This window comes from Panulirus ornatus, chromosome 36 (genome assembly GCF_036320965.1).
Source record: "Panulirus ornatus isolate Po-2019 chromosome 36, ASM3632096v1, whole genome shotgun sequence".
Taxonomy (NCBI): Eukaryota; Metazoa; Arthropoda; class Malacostraca; order Decapoda; family Palinuridae; genus Panulirus; species Panulirus ornatus.
Window position 1 is genome coordinate 5,649,933 of NC_092259.1, and position 25,520 is coordinate 5,675,452.

At 41.2% G+C, this 25,520-nt stretch overlaps 1 protein-coding gene across 3 annotated transcripts in view; it reads right to left on the reverse strand.

The window, feature by feature from the left end:
* The window catches only part of Prp3 (pre-mRNA processing factor 3), a 120,624-nt gene that overhangs the window by 20,811 nt on the left and 74,293 nt on the right, over positions 1–25,520 (reverse strand). For 2 of the 3 annotated variants that reach the window (XM_071683233.1, XM_071683231.1), the window contains exons 2-4: positions 12,604–12,831; positions 5,307–5,516; positions 3,071–3,173 (exon numbers count right to left, since the gene is read on the reverse strand). In XM_071683233.1, coding sequence (XP_071539334.1) covers positions 3,071–3,173; positions 5,307–5,516; positions 12,604–12,801 — 511 coding nt within the window. In that variant the 5' untranslated portion in view covers positions 12,802–12,831. Of the gene's footprint in view, positions 1–3,070; positions 3,174–5,306; positions 5,517–12,603; positions 12,832–13,197; positions 13,331–25,520 lie in introns of those variants that run through there. The other variant, XM_071683232.1, reaches the window with a different exon arrangement.

Genomic DNA, 25,520 nt, shown 5'->3' on the forward strand with positions numbered 1-25,520 from the left:
CCCTTCATATTTTCAAATAAAAATGTCAGGTGTCTAAATTTTTAAAATATCTATTATAAACTGCTGCATTAAGGATGGGCAACTTTTAAAATCCATGGTAACTTTAAAAAAAATTCACATAAGTTATAGCTCTTTATGTCCTTTTTTGTCTGTTTTACTGGTGTTACCTTGCTGAAGCAGAGAGTAGCGATGCTATTTCCTGTGGGGTGGGGTAGCTCTACCTTGCTGAAGTGGGGAGTAGCAATGCAATTTACTGTGAGGCAGGGTAGCGACAAGAATAAATGAAGGCAAGCAAGTATGAATATGTACATGTGTATAGGTGTATACATTTTTTTTTTTTTTTTTTATACTTTGTCGCTGTCTCCCGCGTCTGCGAGGTAGCGCAAGGAAACAGACGAAAGAAATGGCCCAACCCCCACCATACACACGCATATACACACGTCCACACGCAAATATACATACCTACACAGCTTTCCATGGTTTACCCCAGACGCTTCACATGCCTTGATTCAATCCACTGACAGCGCGTCAACCCCGGTATACCACATCGCTCCAATTCACTCTATTCCTTGCCCTCCTTTCACCCTCCTGCATGTTCAGGCCCCGATCACACAAAATCTTTTTCACTCCATCTTTCCACCTCCAATTTGGTCTCCCTCTTCTCCTCGTTCCCTCCACCTCCGACACATATATCCTCTTGGTCAATCTTTCCTCACTCATTCTCTCCATGTGCCCAAACCACTTCAAAACACCCTCTTCTGCTCTCTCAACCACGCTCTTTTTATTTCCACACATCTCTCTTACCCTTACGTTACTCACTCGATCAAACCACCTCACACCACACATTGTCCTCAAACATCTCATTTCCAGCACATCCATCCTCCTGCGCACAACTCTATCCATAGCCCACGCCTCGCAACCATACAACATTGTTGGAACCACTATTCCTTCAAACATACCCATTTTTGCTTTCCGAGATAATGTTCTCGACTTCCACACATTCTTCAAGGCCCCCAGAATTTTCGCCCCCTCCCCCACCCTATGATCCACTTCCGCTTCCATGGTTCCATCCGCTGCCAGATCCACTCCCAGATATCTAAAACACTTCACTTCCTCCAGTTTTTCTCCATTCAAACTCACCTCCCAATTGACTTGACCCTCAACCCTACTGTACCTAATAACCTTGCTCTTATTCACATTTACTCTTAACTTTCTTCTTCCACACACTTTACCAAACTCAGTCACCAGCTTCTGCAGTTTCTCACATGAATCAGCCACCAGCGCTGTATCATCAGCGAACAACAACTGACTCACTTCCCAAGCTCTCTCATCCACAACAGACTTCATACTTGCCCCTCTTTCCAAAACTCTTGCATTTACCTCCCTAACAACCCCATCCATAAACAAATTAAACAACCATGGAGACATCACACACCCCTGCCGCAAACCTACATTCACTGAGAACCAATCACTTTCCTCTCTTCCTACACGTACACATGCCTTACATCCTCGATAAAAACTTTTCACTGCTTCTAACAACTTTCCTCCCACACCATATATTCTTAATACCTTCCACAGAGCATCTCTATCAACTCTATCATATGCCTTCTCCAGATCCATAAATGCTACATACAAATCCATTTGCTTTTCTAAGTATTTCTCACATACATTCTTCAAAGCAAACACCTGATCCACACATCCTCTACCACTTCATTTATTCATTATACTTAAGCGCCGTCTCCTGCATCAGCAAGGTAGCGCAAGGAAACAGACAAGGAACGGCCCAACCCATCCACGTACACATGTATATACATAAAGGCTCATACACGCATATATACATACATATACACTTTAACATATACATACACAGACATACACATATATACACACGTACATATTTATTGTATAATGCATCGAAATTATACATGACAGCTAGAGACTGAGAGTGAACAAATGTGGCCTTTGTTGTCTATTCCTATCAAGAATTGATCCTTTTCCCCATGAAAACCTGTTGGTTCCCTTTACTTCATCTATTACTACTGTTTCTGCTCCTGACAGCTGACTATCTGTACGCTTCTGTTATTACCCAAGCCGTGCAGTACTCAAATGAGCTAATGAATCATACAATTACCTTATGTCACTTTCATCATCTTAAGGTTGAACTGAGGTCTCATGTCTTTCTCTTCCCTTTAACTGATAAATTTCAAAACTAAACTCTACCTGTTAATGTCTCTCTAAGAACTATAAGATGCCCTTTCTTAATTAATAGAATCATCACCAACACTATCATCATCCAGTTCAAACCAATGTATTAGTGGCTAACTAAAAGATGAAGCATAAAGAGAATTTTATTATAACTGATATACCAGCCCCAGTCCTAAGCCATTCTACTATTTTCCTGAACACATACCACAAATGCAAATACTGTGTGACCATTCACCAACTTCGTTTCCTATGGTCTTGACTATTGTAGTAATTTCTCTGCATAACAAATAATACACTCACTCAATGGAACATGACCTATCCCTTTTCAAATCAAACATGAAGTCACCATAACAAAAGTGATTCATACTCAGTACATCAGAACTAACAACTGGTGACCTGACTGAATCATGAACAGTCCTGTTACTGAGTAGAGTGATGCCAGTTCAAATGAATCTGCATCTATCATATGACAAAGTCTATGAGTCACTTGTTGAATGATAGGAAAACACTTCCACTGCCACTGACTCTCTAGCTATGTTATCTGACAGGTCAGAGAGCCTGAAGTCCCTTTAACAAGTATATTACACAGAAAAATGAGAAAAAAGAGAAGGAAAGAATGAAAAAGGACTTATGTTACACTGGAATGCTTGCCTCTACTTTAGCTTTACTATTAAATGCAGCAGCTACATGTTTCATTATTCTTGTATCTAAAATATATCTCTGGGATTGTCTTTATACAGAATCAGCACGTCTTAGTCGCAAGGAAACACCTAAATGATCTTGGTCAATTCCTCATGCAATACAATACAACAGACACCAAAGTAACCACTATCATTGTACAATAACTGATACATGCACAACTCACCTGCACCATTAGTGGTTGGCTTTTGCTCTGTAGTTTGAAGATTAGCCATAGCCTTCTTTCTTTCCTCAATTACAGCCTGAGCTTTGGCCATAATATCCTTAATCTGCAGAAACAATCCAGTTGTTAAAATTAGAAATTAAAGAAAAACAAAATTCTTCCAAGTCAACACATCAAAGTCTTATTCTTAACCTTTCAATATCATTCTCCAACCCAAAATAAGTAGTAAAATACATCATCTGAGACCAAATTTCCAACCTAATTGCACACCAAGTTTAGCATTCACAAACCAAGTCACAGGTCCCAGCAGGCCTTCTCACACCATTTATGCATCACTCAGGCCCTCATAAGCATCTCTTGTCAGCAAGGAGGTCTCACATACATTTCTGTCTCTTAGTGACAATGTACCTTATAATTCCCATGGTAAAGATAATGTGTGAGGAAAGTCTAGTGCAAAGAAAAGTATCAATGAAGAGTAAGCTTTAAGGTAAATCTACGAAAAACTTGTTTATCCTCTTTACATTAGTTATTCATTTTTTCTATTGTCTGGATATCCTTACAGTAACATACATCATTTGTAGGTACATCTACTTCCTGTGGTAGTACAGGTGGCAGGCAAGGGAAATCTAGAGCAAAGAAGTTTGTGAAGCATAAGCTTTATAGTTATTCTTTGATGTACCTGTTCATTCTAAGTCAGTTATTCGCTTTTCCACTTGTCTGTAATCCTAACTGCAACTTGCATTATTTGTCAGTTCAGGATCAAGTGTGGCATATATCACCTGAGAGAAGATTTCCTAGGCAGTTTCAAAAACTGCCTCCAACGTTCAATACTCCATTGTATGAAGGAAACAACATCTAACAAGGTACTCATAGGAACTCCTTCCTCCTCCCCTGTTATGCTCTATTTGTTCCTCTTTCTTCCCATTATGGCCCCCAAACACTAACTTTAAATCTCAAACACAGCAAAACAAAGACAAAGGATATATTTTTTCATTTTCATGTTTCATATTAGTTTTATTCCCCTAAACAAGTACAATGGTAAGAGGCAAGCATGAAACAGAGAAAACTGAAGTGATGTGGCATACAGGGGGATATGTGCTGTCAATGGGTTGAATCAGGGCATGGTAAGGTTTGAGGGGCTTGGAGGCTCTGGTTTCAGTGAGAGAATAGATGTGAGTGAATGAAGCCATTTTTCATCTGTTTCTGGTAATACCTAGCTAATGTAGGAAACAATGAACAAGTATGAACAAATCTAAGTTTCAAGGCAAAAGGTAAAATTTTCCAAAAAGTTATGGGCTAGGTTAAGTTTCTGGTTAAACTTTATCATTCAGAGTATAACTTAAAGTAAAATCCAAAGCAGAGGTAGAAGCTCATGCTGTTCAATTCTTTAGATGCTAGGAAATGACTAAAAAGTTTCAAGAGTATCTGATTAAGACTTCAATTTATTAACAGGGTTATGTTGCAAGTTAAAGTATGACTCCTAACAAAGGATGGATGAATGACAATGGAAAAAGTGATCCCTAAGTGTATGCCATGCTATGCAACACAATAAAGCTATCTCTAAGTGTCTACCATATCATGCATATGACATGATGAACGTGTGTGAAGTTTCATAACCAAAAGGGGAATCTTCCTCAAGACATGAGCCAGGTTATGTTCCTGGTGAAAGCTTTATATAATGAGCATAACTAAGTCTACGTAAAAACCCAAAGTAGTCATGGGTTTTATACCATTCACTTCATCAGATTTGGACTTTATAAATTATGAACAAGGAGAAACTGATGCTTAAATGTGATTCTTGATGATGGACAGACGGACAAAGGATGATGAAAATGATATACATAGCAATCCTTGTGTCTACCAAGCTATAAAAGAAACATTAAAACAAGACTTTGTATGAGGGATAAAGACAGTGCAAGTGTGTAGATAAGAAGGCTACTCTGTGTACTGCATAAAGTGAATATGAAGAGAATGGGAAGCAGACACAAGATTTGCACAAGCCATTCCACTAAACTGTGGTAGATACTACATTGCATCAGCACAAAGCACTATCAACTACCTGTATAATGGCTCAAGTAAATCTTTGAAAAAATACAAATTGCACTTGTATAATCACTGGTACCAAAGCCTCTACAAGCGATTCTTTATTCTATTGTTACACAAATTCATATGGTTGGAAAAGCCTTCAGTAAGTGGATAATCAAACATGTTAAAACCTTAGTCCATAAACTCTGCTTACCTGTTGAGCCTGAATTTGTCCAGGACTAACTGTATTGTTTGGCCCAGATGATGGTGGTTGTGATGTTTTATTTTCAGCGCCTGACTCCTTATCATCTTTGACCTTTGCTCTTTTAGTATCCTTTTCACGATCATTGTCATCTTTATGAGTGCGTTTTCTAGATGATGTACTTTTAACTTTTGCTCCTAGGTCTTCCAGTATCAGAAAAGCCTGAAAAAGTACATTCCAGTTTCAAATCACATTAATTAAAAGTAGATTAGGCTTGTGTGCCCCCAGCACTAGCTAGACCATGCAATACTCAGCAAGCTGCTGTGTCACATGATTGTGTGGCCATCAGCAACTCAAGAGTGGGCTGCTGATACCTGTTTCACATTGAAGCTTTGGAACTCTCTACCTTCTCAAATCTTTCCCAGTAACTATGACCTGGCATATTTCAAAAGATAGGTCTTTCACATCCTCAAAAATTCATAAATACTTTCCCTTGTCTTTACTTTTTCAGTTTCATAATTTTCTCTATATTCCAATTAAGCCCCTTCCTTGATGTAGAGTTTTGTCCATGACTGGAGCCTTCAACATAAAAAAAAAAAAAACTGGTTGTGACTATGCAGAAGAGAATGATGAATATCACTTCCCTAAGAATGGTTGAGATGCCTTTCTTAACAGTAATGCTACATCTGTTTAGCCCATTCAACTATGCTAAAGCAAACTTTCAGTGTCAATCAAATTGCCTTTACTCCAAGGCATAAAAATCCACTTTACTGTAATAGCCAACAATTTTCATCATATCTTCAATATGCCAATCAGACATCCTTGGGTGCTGCCATGTGGAAGCAACTTTAAAAAACACAAATGTAAACAACCATCAGCTGTACTCTACCAACAATGCCTGCACTTCAACAGTCCTCCATTATTTCAGTGTATTTTCAATACAACTCAGGTAACTCATATGCACCAAAACATCATGATCATGAGGGTATCTATCTATCTTATACACTGTAACATAGAGTAGTTATTAGGACTAGAGAGAGATTTATAAAAGTACTCACAATGGCAGATTATTACCCCATTTCTAATAAATGTTTTTTTTTTTTCGTTTCCTTTGAAAAAGTCCTAATCAGAAATTGTAATGTAACATCCCAAAATCTTACTATCATAGGCATGATGCTCAACTGTGATGGTGGACTGAAACACTTTCATGATGTGAAATGATGAAAAAGATTTTCATAATGCAAAATAAACACAAAACCTTCCAAAATAAGTGAATTGCATTATAATTAATACAACAACATTTGAAAATAATCTATTTTCCAAATTTGCAATTTTCTCTAATGCCTTGAAAAATCCCAACAAGATATGTTTTGCAATTTTCATTAGGAGTTTGGTGTGCATTCATTTTTCTATTTTTGGGGAAGGGGTTCATCCCTTTTAACTTTTTCCAATTCTTTTCTAGTTAGCCGATATCTTGGGTGAAATGAGAAAAATGCCAGTCTTTTTGTATTAAATCATGATAGTTAAGATTGCAATCGGTGCTGCAAGTACCTAGAGGTACAGTAAAGACCTTAGCATTGCTAAAAAGCAGAAAATGATTAAGCATCATGAGTGTAGGGGTAACAACTTGTGCCTCATGCAAGCCCCATTTCTGACTAGAAAGTGATCTTGGTGACCCTAAAGCTAACTGCTTCTGGTCCAGAGTGGTCTCTCCTACTCACTGAACACTTCTAACCTCAAGGAATTGGATAGGTTTCCATTACAACTGTTAATGTTTCATATATCATTGTTCCTGGAAAAAATTGGCATGTATCAGAACTTGGCATTTAACATTCCATATTTTCCTTCAATCAGTCCAATGCTATACTGGCACATATACAGTTGAAGACTTATGAGTAGCTATGATAAAAAAGAATACAATGCAACTTCCTGCTTCTGGAATAAACTTGGCTTTATAATTAATCCTTTTCCTAGATTTTACACAAAACTTATCTAAAAAGATTTCACTTACCACAACCTACTTCCCATGCAGTATCAGTGGCTATAGACATCAACAAAGCATTTGACACTGTCCCTTATTACATCCTCACACAACACATGAATCATACTACTACTACTAAATCATACTACTACTACTACTAAAACTAAAATAATGATAATAATAATGATATTTTTTTTTCATACTATTCGCCATTTCCCACGTCAGCAAGGTAGCGTTAAGAACAGAGGACTGAGCCTCTGAGGGAATATCCTCACTTGGCCCCCTCCTCCGTTCCTTCATCAAGAAAACTAAAAATGAGAGGGGAGGATTTCCAGCCCCCCGCTCCCTTCCCTTTTAGTCGCCTTCTACGACACGCAAGGAATACGTGGGAAGTATTCTTTCTCCCCTATCCCCAGGGTTATTATAATAATAATAATAATAATAATAATAATAATAATAATAATAATAATAATAAAAGTAATAATAATAATAATAATAATAATAATAATAATAATAATAATAATAATATCCCCTTTTAGAAGGTTAAAATACAAGTGAGTCACAGGGTGGGAGAGGGGTAGAGGTTCTGGGAGCGTTGAAGAATGTGTGGTAGGCCAGAACGTTATCTCGGAGAGCAAAAATAGGTATGTTTGAAGGAATAGTGTTCCCAACAATGATATATGGTTGCGAGGCGTGGGCTGTAGACAGGGTTGCGCGGAGGAGGGTGGATGTGTTGGAAATGAAATGTTTGAGGACATGTGGTGTGAGGTGGTTTGATCGAGTAAGTAATCAAAGGGTAAGAGAGATGTATGATAATAAAAAGAGTGGCTGAGAGCAGAAGAGGGTGTATTGAAATGATTTGGTCAAATGGAGAGACAGTGACTAAGTATAATAAAGAAAAAAAATAATAATAATCTATTCGATTCTATTATACTTAGTCGGTCTCCCGCGTTAGCGAGGTAGCGCATGGAAACAGACGAAAGAATGGCCCACCCACCCACATACACCTGTATATACATAAATGCCCACATACACATATATACATACCCATACATTTCAACATATACATACACAGACATATACATAAATACACATGTACATATTCATACTCGCTGCCTTCATCCATTCCCGTCGCAACCCCGCCACACATGAAATTGCACCCCACTCCCTCAGCGCGCGCGCGAGGTAGCGCTAGAAAAAGACAACAAAGGCCACATTCGTTCGCACAGTCTCTAGCTGTCGTGTAATGTACCGAAACCAATTCTCCCTTTCCACATCCAGGCCCCACAAAACTTTCCATGGTTTACCCCAGGCGCTTTAAATGCCGTGGTTTAATCCATTGACAGCACGTCGACCCCAGTATACCACATCGTTCCAATTTACTCTATTCCTTGCATGCCTTTCACCCTCCTGTATGTTCAGGCCCGCCCTGATCGCTCAAAATCCCTCCATACTTCCAGCTCCAATTTGGTCTCCCACTTCTCGTTCCCTCCACCTCTGACATATATATCCTCTTTGACAATCTTTCCTCACTCATTCTCTCATATAACCAAACCATTTCAATACACTCTCTTCTGCTCTCTCAACCACACTATTCTTATTACCACACACCTCTTACCCTTTCATTACTTACTCGATCAAACCATCTCACACCACACTGTCCTCAAACATTTCATTTCCAACACATCCACCCTCCTCCGCAAACCCCTATCTATAAGCCAATGCCTCGCACCCATATAACACTGATGGAACCACTTTTCCTTCAAACAGACCTACTTTTGCTCTCCGAGATAACGTTCTAGCCTTCCACACATTTTGCAACGCTCCCAAAACCTGTTATTACTGTGATAAAGATTTGAGTCATAATGACATATATTAATGATAGTGATGATGTACACTGGTTATATCCTTCGGCTACACAGAAGACTTCTCTTACGACTGGAACGACTTTGGACTCTGTTAGTTTTGAACAGCAATCCGTGGCTCGACGATGTCTGCCAAACACCGAACGAGAGTTCACAGCCAGCGCGTTCTTTCAAAGTCGTCAGGCGTTGATGAGATGTTGTTGACTCGCTGTCCCCATGCCACGTGAGGCAGCTTGGCTGGAACACCAAAGTGGTCACCATTTGGAGGCAGATGGTGCTGCACACAAAGTGGTGACCAGTCTGGTCACAGCGTTGTGTTCAGGATTACGCTGGAACTCCTTATTCGCCTGGAGACATGCGCCTGGCTTCTTGCTTCGTTCCACCCTGACGGAGGGGCAACAGGTGCGTGGGTTCAGGGTTAACACGGAGCAGGAACGACCTTAATAAGGCTTGCTGGGTTAGTCACGTTTAGCACTGTCTTCATCATTGTCCTGCAAGAAGTCGACTCGTGAATGGCAACGAGAGAGATAAGGTATTTCCACTGTGTCGGTATTTCTGCTGTGTTGATATTACAGTATATTTCTTGTGCTGATATTTGCAAAGTTGATATTAGCAGTGTGTTGATGTTTCACTGTGTAACGAATGATTTCTGTGTATGGCGCTGGTGTTAGTCACTAGCATAGAGGCAAAGAATTTTATTGAGCCTTTGCCTCATAACCTGTCGCGTTCGCCTCAGTGGTCGTGATATAAAGATATTGAATACCTTCCGAAATATATGTTCATGTCGGGCCAGCGTTGCCGAACTCTTACACTAAGACCGTTCCCGTTCAATGATGCTGACCCGTATTTTAAAGTATATCTCCGCAGGCTATCCCGTATTTTAACAATTCTACGTGTGCTTTTCATATTTTAAGACTTCCATACCGGTTGTCGTGGTGTCCTTACAAAGTTCCCTGTATCGCTTCTCTGACTGGCAAGAAATTTGATCGGTAACTAATATTTTTTCGAAGTGTCACGTATAGTACAGCTCATGATCTGGTGTGTATGATTCAGCTGGGAGGGTGGTGGTGGTGGGTACACGAGCCTATGGGACGTGGAAAGCTTTACACAGAGTGGACCAAGAGTGGAGCAAGATGATAGCCCAGTTTCCTCAATATAGCAAGACCTCCGAAACCATCGAAAGGCGTACGTAAGGTCCCAGACCGAGCTGTGGGGGGTAGAAGACACCCTGAAATTGTCATCCATATGTAAGATAATGCAAAGCGTACACAAGGAGCGAGTGTACATAAGATGCAGGTAAGACCGCATGGAGGTGCGAGGTGTCGGCCGCTTTCGTATGGTTGCATCGGGGTGCAGATGGAGAGAACAAGAAAGTGGTATGACAGCCTCTGTTCTCAAAAACGTTTGGATTTTTTCACATATGAGGTTATCTAATTTACAGTATCCAATATTTTGACTCACGTTGATGTCTGCGATGTTTGGTGGACGTTTCAGCAATATTTTTTGGTCGGTTAACGTGTTGTATAACACTCCCCCAGTCAGTTTCATGACCCGAGTCTTTTAAAAGGTGGACAAATATTGCATTTTGGATTCTTGACCATACCAAACGCTATTCAGACGTTTAACCTGACCACTGTGACCGATGTGCAACTGGTCCGCACTCTTTGCGTGGAATAAGCGCACAGCCCTTCTGAGAAGTTACAGTATTTCTGCAACTTCCCAGAAGAGAAAATTGTGTGCGCGGTGTCCCGTGTGGGTGAGTGTGACCAGTTTGACGTTGGTCAAACTGGCGAGGTTCTTAATGTTAGGGTTGAAGAATATAATGATGATGTTGGGTATGGCCAAGAATCTAGTGCATTGTTTGTCTGGCTGTAATGAGGACTTTGGTCGTCAAACTGACTGGAGCGTTGTTGAAGATAACGCATACAATAACTTAATAATGGATGGAAAAATTGTAGAAACGTCTCTTATCGGGCATGACAGGGATGTTGGTGTGGATCATGGTGTTGGTTTATGTGAATTGGTTTCTATAGATTACCAACCTTTATAAGCGAAAATAGTGTAGGTGTGTTCCACAGAACACGGGTAAACTGAGTTTGTAACTTGAGAGAGACGAGGTCGTTGAGGGTGACCTGTTCCCTAATCACTTCACCTGTTTCATAATTCATTCCCCTGTTCCGCCTAGTGGCCCACGACTGGTATACTGTGTCCTGGTTCTCTCCATCTGTGCTCAGTCCGGGCGATTGACGCTTCGTGTTTTCCGTTTCCTTGTGGTTTGACTTGCTTGTAAGGTAAGTCCCACACCAAGTTGCGAGATGAGTAGTAGATGTGCGAAACCATCGTAGGGTAACCGTGGTGAGTAAGTTTCCCGCGCAAACTTGTAGGGACAGAAGAGCCTCGAAGACGTAAAAGGAAGGTCCCACCCAGACCGAGCTCCAAGACCATCGTTCGTCCCTCGTTCAAATCTTCGTCGTATCATGGTGGCCGGTGATGGATCCTTGCTTGGCTTCAGCAGAACACCAGTTCCTCGTCTTGGGGACAATATTCTTCAAAGTAATAATACCCACAGCGCTAAGATAAGTGGTAAAGGACAGTCCAGATTAATAACCAGGGAATCATACATCGTGCCAGTCTGCCCGTGATTACTTAATTCTGAAGGAGTAATAAAGGAAGAGAAGCTAATCATCAGCATAGATCAATTGTAGCAATAGATTATCTCGTTCCTGTTCATCTCACCCCACACGGTTCCTGTCTGAAGCGCGGGAAAAGAACGCCAGATTAACTGTCGTTAGACTTGAGGTGTGTATGTAGCGTTTTTAAACACGGCTAAATATAGGACAATAATAACTGTAATAATAAAACTACTACAACTACTAATGATAATAATAACAATAATAATGTTCATCACAAACCTCTGTACGAAAGCTCCTCAGTCAGGAATCACTATGCCACTGGGCTTAATTCTTCACTTGCCTACCAACCATGTTTCCCAAAAATACCTTAAATCATTCTAAGTACATTTACTTCATAATGTATTCATATAAAGTAAGCATTTTACTTTTCCTTCTTCAACCTCTGTATTCGTAATACCTTATCTAAGTCAAATATTTGTGACCCCTTGGGCAAATCTACCTGGTAAGCCATCATGCACTTCTTAATATTCAAATATACATAAATTGCATGCACCTAACATTTCACAACCATACATCAAACTGAACTGCAACATGCATTCAGGTAAGCCTCATTAAATCTGCCATTTCACATTATTATTTCCTTTCATTCAGAGCATTGGTAATCTACCTACCTTTAAAACAAGCTCATACCTAAACCTTCATTGCACCAACATACTATTTCACATTTTTCAAATTATTAAAAATCTTACCTTCTCAGCCAATCTATATGCTCAAGTTTTATCAACATACCCATTAGCTTATACCTTCATCAAGTTATTGAAAAATCTTACCTTTTCAGCTAATTTATAAGCTAAACTTTTATCTACATATCCCATTAGCTTATCTTCAACTTTTCTCTTGTCACATCCAGAATCCACAGCATGTGAAATGGCAGACACAACGCTTGACCTATCACGAGCCACATATTTGTACACCATCTTGTCCACAGCTGCCTTGAAGTCTTCATATTCTCGTTTAGACAATGCCATCTTTTCTGTTTTGAATATCAATAGTCACACCTGAAAAAGAAATGTGTTCTTTTATATACTAAGCAGATGAGTGTAACTTTCATATGAGAAAAAAAACACAGACACAAAAAATCCACAACAATATCAGAAAATTGAAATTGTGATTCCTGATATGACATTTCCATATTGGACAGCATAACTTACAGTACATGTCAAAATATTTATCTAACTTGGAAAACAAAAGCAAAACATGAGATAAAATGACAACCATATTTGACAGGGTTCTGTCGATGGAATCTTTATCATTATTAACTATTTCAAGCAATTTCTATTTGCATAAAAAAAAATCTACATACAGCCTGTATGCTCACTAACATAGCAATTGGTAGAGAGCCACCAAACAAGGAGGCATATTACCTGTACTACCTGCCTAAGTATCGGGAAGCTTATTGATGACTGTGTAATGTCAAGCTGCACTCCTCTGACCCAGGTAGCAGCCTGGCTCTCATGGTGGCTGGGTGGGATAACAAGCCCAACCCCCTTGGCCCAGTGCATAGGTCCCTCACCACTGATGGGCTGCCCTAGAGCATAGGGCCCACACCTCCTGAGTTGTAGAGAGGTTTAATCTTGAACAACAACTACTCACCCACATGTGGATTGCTACCATTCTGTTTCCAAACATTCTATCTCTCCTTGTCACACATCACATCACTTAACTCACACAACTCTGCTTTATAACTCTTTAAACTTTCTTGCAGTGAGTGCTATGCACTAGCCTTGCCTTCTGGGAAAATGGAAGGAGCAACTGACAGAAGTAGCACGTAGGAACATTAGCAGGAGCATTAGCTAGAAATAATGGATAGTAGTAGTAGTAGGCAGGAATGTTGGGTGGTGGCATTACAATTATCTTCCCTCTTTACCAATAATTGTTTCACTTGTCCATTATATTTTTGTTAAGATTTCTATGTAAGGTTACATTACACTATATAGGGATGCTTTGTGGAAAGTATTAAGAGTATATGGTGTAAAAATTTTTCACTCCTAGGTGAGCATTGAAAAGTTTTTACAAAGAATGTAAGGCATGTATATGAGAGGGAAGAGAGGAAAGTGATTGGTTCCCAGTGAATGTCGGTTTGCGGCAGGGGTGCATGATGTCTCCATGGTTGTTTAACTTGTTTATGGATGGGGTGGTTAGGGATGTAAATGCAAGAGTTTTGGAGAGAGGGCAATATGCAGTCTGTTGTGGATGAGAGGGCTTGGAAAGTGATTCAGTTGTCATTCGCTGATGATACAGTGCTGTTGGTTGATTCAGGTGAGAAACTGCAAAAGTTGGTGACTGAGTTTGGTAAAGTGTGTGAAAGAAGAAAGCTGAGAGTAAATGTGAATAAGAGCAAGGTTATTAGGTTCAGAAGGGTTGAGGGACAAGTTAAATGGATTGAATAAGAGCAAGGTTATTAGGTTCAGAAGAGTTAAGGGACAAATTAATTGGGAGGTAAGTTTGAATGGGGAAAACTGGAGGAAGTCAAGTATTTTAGAATCTGGGAGTGGATTTACCAGTGGATGACACCATGGAAGTGGAAGTGGGTCGCAGGGTGGGGGAGAGAGCGAAGGTTCTGGGAGTGTTGAAGAATGTGTGGAAGGCGAGAACGTTATCTTGGAGAGCAAAAATGGGTATGTTTGAAGGCATAATGGTTCCAACAATGTTATATGGTTGCGAGGCATAGGGTTGTGCAGAGGAGGGTGGATGTGTTGGAAATGAAATGTCTGAAAACAATATAAGGTGTGAGGTGGTTTGATTAAGTAATGAACGGGTAAGAGAGATGTGTGGTAATAATGAGTGTGGTTGAGAGAGCAGAATAGGTGTGTTGTAATGGTTTGGTCACACGGAGAGAATGAGTGAGGAAAAATTGACAAAGATATTGTGTCAAAGGTAGAGGTAATGAGGTGAAGTGGGAGACCAAACTGGAGGTGGATGAATGGAGTAAAAAAGATTTACAGTGATCGGGGCCTGAACATACAGGATGGTGAAAGGCGTGCATGGAATAGAGTGAATTGGAACAATGTGGTATACCGTGTTGGACGTGATGTCAATGGATTGAACTAGGGCATGTGAAACGTCTGGGGTAAACCATGCAAAGATTTTTGGGGCCTGAATGTGGAAAGGGAGCTGTGGTTTGGGTGCATTACACTTGACAGCTAGAGACAGAGTGTGAATGAATGTGGCCTTTGTTGTCCTTTCCTAATGCTACCTCTCGCATGCACTGGGGAGGGGGGTGCCATTTCATGTATGGTGGGATGGCACTTGGGAACTTATTGTGTTTCATTTTCCCCATGGACTCATATGAACATACTTGCTCACGCACAAAATTGTGATCCTTTCCAATATATATTATATACATATAGAGTGTAAGAAAGTAAACTCTAGATTGATACAAGTAAAACTGAAAGTGGATGGAGAGAGATGGGTGATTATTGGTGCCTATGCACCTGGGCATGAGAAGAAAAATCATGATAGGCAAGCGTTTTGGGAGCAGCTGAGTGAGTGTGTTAGTAGTTTTGATGCACGAGACCAGGTTATAGTGATGGGTGATTTGAATGCAAAGGTGAGTAATGTGGCAGTTGAGGGAATAATTGGTGTACATGGGGTGTTGTGTTGTAAATAGAAAGGGTGAAGAGCTTGTAGATTTTTGTGCTGAAAAAGGAGTGGCAATAGGGAATACCTGCTTTATAAATGAGAGATATCCATAAGTATACATATGTAAGTAGGAGAGATGGCCATAGAGCGTTATTGGATTACATGTTAATTGATAGCTGCATGAAAGAGAGACTTTTGGATGTTAATGTGCTGAGAGGTACAACTGGAGGGATGTCCGATCATTACCTTGTGGAGGCAAAGGTGAAGATTTGTACAGATTTTCAGAAAAGAAGAGAGAGTGCTGAGGTGAAGAGAGTGGTGAGAGTAAGTGAGCTTGGGAAGGAGACTTTTGTGAGGAAGTACCAGGAGAAACTGAGAGCAGAATGGAAGAAGGTGAGAGCAAAGGGACGTAAGGAGAGTGGGGGAGGAATGGGATGTAATTAGGGAAGCAGTGATGGTCTGTGCAAAAGATGCTTGTGGCATGAGAAGCGTGGGAGGTGGGCAGATTAGAAAGGGTAGTGAGTGGTGGGATGAAGAAGTAAGATTACTAGTGAAAGAAAAGAGAGAGGCATTTGGACATTTTTGCAGGGAAATAGTGCAAATGACTGGGAGATGTATAAAAGAGAGAGGCAGAAGGTCAAGAGAAAGGTGCAAGAGGTGAAAAAGAGTGCAAATGAGAGTTGTGGTGAGAGAGTATCCTTAAATTTTTGGGAAAATAAAAAGATGTTTTGGAAGGATGTAAATAAAGTGCGTAAGACATGAGAACAAATGGGAACATCGGTGAAGGGGGCTAATGGGGAGTTAATAACAAGTAGTGGTGTTGTGAGAAGGAGATGGAGTATTTTGAAGGTTTGTTGAATGTGTTAGACGATAGAGTGGCAGATATAGGGTGTTTTGGCTGAGGTGGTGTGCGAAGTGAGAGGGTTAGGGAGAATGATTTGGTAAACAGAGAAGAGGTAGTGAAAGCTTTGCAGAAGATGAAAGCCAGGAAGGCGGCAGGTTTGGATGGTATTGAAATGGAATTTATTAAAAAATGGGGTGACTGTGCTGTTGACTGGTTGGTAAGGATATCTGATGTATGTATGGCTCATGATGAAGTGCCTGAGGATTGGCAGAATGCATGCATAGTGCCATTGTACAAAGGCAAAGGGGCTAAAGGTGAGTGTTCAAATTACAGAGGTATAAGTCTGTTGAGTATTCCTGGGAAATTATATGGGAGGGTATTGATTGAGAGGGTGAAGGCATGTACAGAGCATCAGATTGGGGAAGAGCAGTGTGGTTTCAGAAGTGGTAGAAGATGTGTGGATCAGGTGTATGCTTTGAAGAATGTATGTGAGAAATACTTAGAAAAACAAATGGATTGGTATGTTGCATTTATAGATCTGGAGAAGGCATATCATAGAGTTGACAGAGATGTTCTGTGGAAAGTATTAAGAATATATGGTGTGGGAGGCAAGTTGCTAAAAGCAGTGAAAACTTTTTATCGAGGATGTAAGGCATGCCTACAAGTAGGAAGAGAGGAAAGTGGTTGGTTCTCAGTGAATGTTGGTTCGTGGCAGGGGTGCGTGATGTCTCCATGGCTGTTTAATTTGTTTATGGATGGGGTTGTTAGGGAGGGAATGCAAGAGTTTTGGAGAGAGATGCAAGTATGCAGTCTGTTTTGGACAAGAGGGCTTGGGAAGTGAGTCAGTTGTTCGCTGATGATAGTGCTGGTGGCTGATTCGGGTGAGAAACTGCAGAAGTTGGTGACTTAGTTTGAAAAAGTGTGTGAAAGAAGAAAGCTGAGAGTAAATGTGAATAAAAACAAGGTTATTAGGTACAGTAGGGTTGAGGGTCAAATCAACTGGGAGATAAGTTTGAATGGAGAAAAACTGGAGGAAGTGAAGTGTTTTGGATATCTGGAGTGGATTTGGCAGCTGATGGAACCATGGAAGTGGAAGTGAGTCACAGGGTGGGGGAGGGGGCGAAAGTTCTGGGAGCATTGAAAAATGTGTGGAAGGCGAGAGCATTATCTCAGAAAGCAAAAATGGGTATGTTTGAAGGAATAGTGGTTCCAACAATGTTACATGGTTGCGAGGCGTGGGCTGTAGATAGGGTTGTGCGGATGAGGGTGGCTGTGTTGGAAATGAGATGTTTGAGGACAATATGTGGTGTGAGGTGGTTTGATTGGGTAAGTAATGAAAGGGTAAGAGAGCTGTGTGGTAATAATAAGAGTGTGGTTGAGAGGGCAGAAGAGGGTGTTTTGAAATGGTTTGGTCACATGGAGAGAATGCGTGAGGAAAGATTGACAAAGAGGACATATATGTCAGAAGTGGAGGGAACGAGAAGTGGGAGACCAAATTGGAGGTGGAAAGATAGAGTGAAAAAGATTTTGAGCGATTGGGGCCTGAACATGCAGGAGGGTGAAAGGCATGCAAGGAATAGAGTAAATTGGAATGTTGTGGTATACCAAGGTCAAAGTGCTGTCAATGGTTTGAACCAGGGCATGTGAAGAATCTGGGGTAAACCATGGAAAGTTTTGTGAGGCCTAGATGTAGAAAGGGAGCTGTGGTTTCAGTGCATTATACATGACAGCTAGAGACCGAGTGTGAACGAAGGTGGCCTTTGTTGTCTTTTTCTAGCGCTACCTTGCAGCGCATGCAGAGGGGAGAGGGTCATTTCATGTGTGGTGGGGTGGCGATGAGAATGAATAAAGGCAGCAATTTTGAATTATGTACATGTGTATATTTATGTATATGTCTGTGTATGTATATATATGTATACTTTGAAATGTATAGGTATGTATGTGTGCATGTGTGGAGGTGTATGTATATACATGTGTATGTGGGTGGGTTGGGCCATTCTTTCATGTGTTTCCTTGCGCTGCCTCGCTAACGCGGGACACAGCGACAAAGTATAACAAATATAAATATTTCTTTTCTTTTAAACTATTCGTCATTTCCCGCGTTAGCGAGGTAGCATTAAGAACAGAGGACTGGGCCTTTTTTGGAATATCCTCACCTGGCCCCACTCTATTCCTTCTTTTGGAAAATTAAAAAAAAAAAAAAAAAAAAAAAATATAAATATATATATATATATATATATATATATATATATATATATATATTTTTTATACTTTGTCGCTGTCTCCCGCGTTTGCGAGGTAGCGCAAGGAAACAGACGAAAGAAATGGCCCAACCCCCCCCATACACATGTATATACATACGTCCACACACGCAAATATACATACCTACACAGCTTTCCATGGTTTACCCCAGACGCTTCACATGCCTTGATTCAATCCACTGACAGCACGTCAACCCCGGTATACCACATCGCTCCAGTTCACTCTATTCCTTGCCCTCCTTTCACCCTCCTGCATGTTCAGGCCCTGATCACACAAAATCTTTTTCACTCCATCTTTCCACCTCCAATTTGGTCTCCCACTTCTCCTCGTTCCCTCCACCTCCGACACATATATCCTCTTGGTCAATCTTTCCTCACTCATTCTCTCCATGTGCCCAAACCATTTCAAAACACCCTCTTCTGCTCTCTCAACCATGCTCTTTTTATTTCCACACATCTCTCTTACCCTTACATTACTTACTCGATCAAACCACCTCACACCACACACTGACCTCAAACATCTCAGTTCCAGCACATCCATCCTCCTGCGCACAACTCTATCCATAGCCCACGCCTCGCAACCATACAACATTGTTGGAACCACTATTCCTTCAAACATACCCATTTTTGCTTTCCGAGATAATGTTCTCGACTTCCACACATTCTTCAAGGCTCCCAGGATTTTCACCCCCTCCCCCACCCTATGATCCACTTCCGCTTCCATGGTTCCATCCGCTGCCAGATCCACTCCCAGATATCTAAAACACTTCACTTCCTCCAGTTTTGCTCCATTCAAACTTACCTCCCAATTGACTTGACCCTCAACCCTACTGTACCTAATAACCTTGCTCTTATTCACATTTACTCCCAACTTTCTTCTTTCACACACTTTACCAAACTCAGTCACCAGCTTCTGCAGTTTCTCACATGAATCAGCCACCAGCGCTGTATCATCAGCGAACAACAACTGACTCACTTCCCAAGCTCTCTCATCCACAACAGACTTCATACTTGCCCCTCTTTCCAAAACTCTTGCATTTACCCCCCTAACAACCCCGTCCATAAACAAATTAAACAACCATGGAGACATCACACACCCCTGCCGCAAACCTACATTCACTTAGAACCAATCACTTTCCTCTCTTCCTACACGTACACATGCCTTACATCCTCGATAAATATATATATATATATATATATATATATATATATATATATATATATATATATATATATATACATATATATATCCCTGGGGATAGGGAAGAAAGAATACGTCCCATGTATTCTCTGTGTGTCGTAGAAGGCTACTAAAAGGGGAGGGAGTGGAGGGCTGGAAATCCTCCCCTCTCATTTTTGATTTTCCAAAAGAAGGAACAGAGAAGGGAGCCAAGTGAGGATTTCCCTCAAAGGCTCAGTCCTCTGTTCGTAACGCTACCTCGCTGCCATGGGAAATGGTGAATAGTATGAAAAAAAAATTATATAAACCATGGAAAGTTCTGTGGGGCCTGGATGTGGAAAGGGAGCTGTGGTTTCGGTACATTATTACATGACAGCTAGAGACTGAGTGTGAACGAATGTGGCCTTTGTTGTCTTTTCCTAGCACTACCTCGCACACATGAGGGGGGAGGGGGTTGTTATTTCATGTGTGGCGATGGGAATGAATAAAGGCAGATAGTATGAATTATGTACATGTGTATATATGTATATGTCTGTGTGTATATATAGGAAGCTAGGACACCATTTGGTAAACATGTTTACCAAATGGTGTCCTAGCTTCGTCTCTTCGATGTATATCAATTAACTGTTATATTTCTCTCGTGTCTCCCCTGATGATGTGATTATTACACGAAAGTGCACTTGGGAACTTTTCGTGTTTCATTTTCCCCGTGGACTCATAGGAACACATGTACATATTCATACTTGCTTGCCTTCATCCATTCCTCGTGGTACCCCACCCCACAGGAATCAGCAATGCTAATCCCTGCTACAGCAAGATAGCGCCAGAAAAACAAACAAAAAAAGGCAACATTTATTCACACTCACTCTCTTGCTATCACGTGTAGTGCACCGAAACCACAGCTCCCTATCCACATCCAGACCCCACAGACCTTTCCATGGTTTGCCCCAGACGTTTCACATGCCCTGGTTCAGTCCATGACAGCACGTTGACCCCAGTAAACCCATCCTTCCAATTCACTCTATTCCTTGCACGCCTCTCACCCTTCTGTATGTTCAGGACCCAATCATTCAAGATTTTTTCCACTACATCCTTCCACCTCCAATTTGGTCTCCCGCTTCTCCTTGTTCCCTCCACCTGTGACACATACATCAAGTCCACCAATATTTCCTCACTCATCCTCTCCATATGTTCAAACCATTTCAACACACCCTCTTCTGCTCTCTCAACCACACTTCTTATTTCCACACATCTCTCTTACCCTTTTATTGCTAACTTAATCAAAACCACCTTCCACCATATATTGCCCTAAACATTTCATTTCCATCACATCCACCCTCCTCTGTACAACCCTATGTATAGCCCATGACATGCAACCATATATGATTGATGGAACTACTATTCCTTCAAACATACCCATTTTTGCTCTCCAAGATAATGTTCTCTCCTTCCACATTCTTTATAGCTCCCAGAACCTACGCCACCTCTCCCACCGTGTGACTCACTTCCTCTAATTTTTCTCCATTTAAACTTACATAACAAATAAATCATCACCCAACTCTGCAGCACCTAATAAATAACCTTGACATTTACTCTCACTTTTCTCCTTTCACACACCTTTCTAAACTCGGTCACTAACTAACTTCTGCAGTTTCTCACTCGAATCAGCCACCAGAGCTGTATCAGTGGCGAACAACAACTGACTCACTTCCTAGGCTCTCGCATCCCCAACAGACTGCATACCCACCTCTCTCTCCAAAACTTTAGCACTTACCTAGGTACCCTAACCACCCCATCCACACACACACATACACACATATATATTGGAAAGGATCACAATTTTGTGCGTGATCAAGATATTCCTATGAGTCCACGGGGAAAATGAAACACGGTAAGTTCCAAAGTGATTATTACACGAAAGTGCACTTGGGAACTTATCGTGTTTCATTTTCCACGTGGACTCATAGGAACACACACACACACACACACACACAACACACACACACAAACACACACATATATATATATATATATATAGACAGCGCCAAAGCAAAATAAATTATATATATATATATATATATATATATATATATATATATATATATATATATATATATAGCGACAAAGTATAAGAAAAAAAAAAAAATATATATATATATATTATTATTATACTTTGTCGCTGTCTCCCGCGTTTGCGAGGTAGCGCAAGGAAACAGACGAAAGAAATGGCCCAACCCCCCCCCCATACACATGTATATACATACGTCCACACACGCAAATATACATACCTACACAGCTTTCCATGGTTTACCCCAGACGCTTCACATGCCTTGCTTCAATCCACTGACAGCACGTCAACCCCGGTATACCACATCGCTCCAATTCACTCTATTCCTTGCCCTCCTTTCACCCTCCTGCATGTTCAGGCCCCGATCACACAAAATCTTTTTCACTCCATCTTTCCACCTCCAATTTGGACTCCCTCTTCTCCTTGTTCCCTCCACCTCCGACACATATATCCTCTTGGTCAATCTTTCCTCACTCATCCTCTCCATGTGCCCAAACCACTTCAAAACACCCTCTTCTGCTCTCTCAACCACGCTCTTTTTATTTCCACACATCTCTCTTACCCTTACGTTACTCACTCGATCAAACCACCTCACACCACACATTGTCCTCAAACATCTCATTTCCAGCACATCCATCCTCCTGCGCACAACTCTATCCATAGCCCACGCCTCGCAACCATACAACATTGTTGGAACCACTATTCCTTCAAACATACCCATTTTTGCTTTCCGAGATAATGTTCTCGACTTCCACACATTCTTCAAGGCCCCCAGGATTTTCGCCCCCTCCCCCACCCTATGATCCACTTCCGCTTCCATGGTTCCATCCGCTGCCAGATCCACTCCCAGATATCTAAAACACTTCACTTCCTCCAGTTTTTCTCCATTCAAACTCACCTCCCAATTGACTTGACCCTCAACCCTACTGTACCTAATAACCTTGCTCTTATTCACATTTACTCTTAACTTTCTTCTTCCACACACTTTTCCAAACTCAGTCACCAGCTTCTGCAGTTTCTCACATGAATCAGCCACCAGCGCTGTATCATCAGCGAACAACAACTGGCTCACTTCCCAAGCTCTCTCATCCCCAACAGACTTCATACTTGCCCCTCTTTCCAAAACTCTTGCATTTACCCACCTAACAACTCCATCCATAAACAAATTAAACAACCATGGAGACATCACACACCCCTGCCGCAAACCTACATTCACTGAGAACCAATCACTTTCCTCTCTTCCTACACGTACACATGCCTTACATCCTCGATAAAAACTTTTCACTGCTTCTAACAACTTTCCTCCCACACCATATATTCTTAGTACCTTCCACAGAGCATCTCTATCAACTCTATCATATGCCTTCTCCAGATCCATAAATGCTACATACAAATCCATTTGCTTTTCTAAGTATTTCTCACATACATTCTTCAAAGCAAACACCTGATCCACACATCCTCTACCACTTCTGAAACCACACTGCTCTTCCCCAATCTGATGCTCTGTACATGCCTTCACCCTCTCAATCAATACCCTCCCATATAATTTACCAGGAATACTCAACAAACTTATACCTCTGTAATTTGAGCACTCACTCTTATCCCCTTATATATATATATATATATATATATATATATATATATATATATATATATATAATTTATTTTGCTTTGTCGCTGTCTCCCGCGTTAGCGAGGTAGAGCATGGAAACAGACGAAAGAATGGCCCAACCCACCCACATACACATGTATATACATACACGTCCACACGCAAATATACATACCTATACATCTCATTGTACACATATATATACACACACAGATATATACATATATACACATGTACATAATTCATAGTGTCTGCCTTTATTTATTCCCATCGAACCTGTGCGTTCGTTGTGTCTAGGATAGAGATTTGCAGGCTTAGTCCCACGTGTACCTCTAATCCCACACCTCATGTCAGGTGGCCAAGATTAGCGAGGCATGTCGCAACCGGCCGCTAATTACTTCTAAGGTCCCATGGTCAAGTGACCCGGGGTCAGCCATGAGGTCATGCCTAGGAAAGTTCGCCCACCCATCCTGGTTGTGTCATTAGAGATGCAGGGCTGGGCCGTTAGACAGTATTAGGGCCGGAACTTACGCCTCCCCTAACCAATCACGTCGGGATGAGGGCATGGCAATCAGTCTTTTGACCAATTACGGGTAATTGTGGTCACTCCGACCTATCGTAGCCGTAGAGGCGGGTCATGGCGTGGCTAGCTGTTCCCGCCCGGCAGTCCGTTCAGATAGAAGGCAAAGGCCCGTGTCGGATCTTAACAACAACAACAACAACAACAACAACAATCTAGCAGCCTAACTCGGGAACGGGCCGGGCCGCCAGCAGGCAAAGGCCCGTGTCGGACCAACAGGTCCGACGATATCAACAACAACAACATCTAGCAGCCGATTCCTTCAGCAGGCCACCCGTGGCCAGAAAGATATTGTAAGCTTTTCTTGTCTCGACCCCCGTAGCCACCGCTGCCCTAGATTATAAGATGTTAGACTGTCTTGTTAGGTCTGAATGAAAATGTATCATAATTTGTCACAAAGTTGCCCAACTGCCCAACGAATAAGTGTCTTGTATCATGCTTTTATTGTCAACTTGTAAAGGAAAGAGACCTCCTGGTCTGAAATCTTAACTGGAATGTAGAATGTGGAATACTGAATGTGAAGTGTTAACGAAAGTGTTTCTACCCGATAAGTGTGTTTTGATATCTTGTATTCTTATTTCTTGTATTATCTGTAGATTTAACCCTGGTGATTGCTTTTATCCCATAACGTAACAAATATAATTGGCGACTTTGCTAGTAGGAGTGCGTGACAATATTATATTAAGGTTTCGGTGCATTATTACATGACAGCTAGAGACTGAGTGTGAACGAATGGGTCCTTTGTTGTCTTTTCCTAGCGCTACCTCGCACACATGAGGGGGAGGGGGTTGTTATTCCATGTGTGGCGAGGTGGCGATAGGAATAAATAAAGGCAGAAAGTATGAATTATGTACATGTGTATATATGTATATGTGTGTGTGTGTGTATATATATGTGTACATTGAGATGTATAGGTATGTATATTTACGTGTGTGGACGTGTATGTATATAATGTGTATGTGGGTGGGTTGGGCCATTCTTTCGTCTGTTTCCTTGCGCTACCTCGCTAACGCGGGAGACAGCGACAAAGCAATATATATATATATATATATATATATATATATATATATATATATATATATATATATATATATATATATATATAATTCATACTTGTTCATAATTCATACTTGCTGCCTTTATTCATTCCGTCGCCACCCCGCCACACATGCAATGACATTCCCCTTTCCCCCGCACGCGCACGAGATAGCGCTAGGAAAAGACAACAAAGGCCACATTCGTTCACACTCAGTCTTTAGTTGTCATGTATGAGGCACCGAAACCACAGCTCCCTTTCCACATCCAGGCCCCACAATAGTTTCCATGGGTTTACCCCAGAGACGCGTCACATGCCCTGGTTCAATCCACTGACCACGTCGACCCCGGTATACCACATCGTTCCAATTCACTCTATTCCTTGCACGCCTTTCACCCTCCTGCATGTTCAGGCGCCGATCGCTCCATCCTTCCACTTCCAATTTGGTCTCCACTTCTCGTTCCCTCCACCTCTGACAGATATATCCTCTTTGTCAATCTTTCCTCATTCATTCTCTCCACATGACC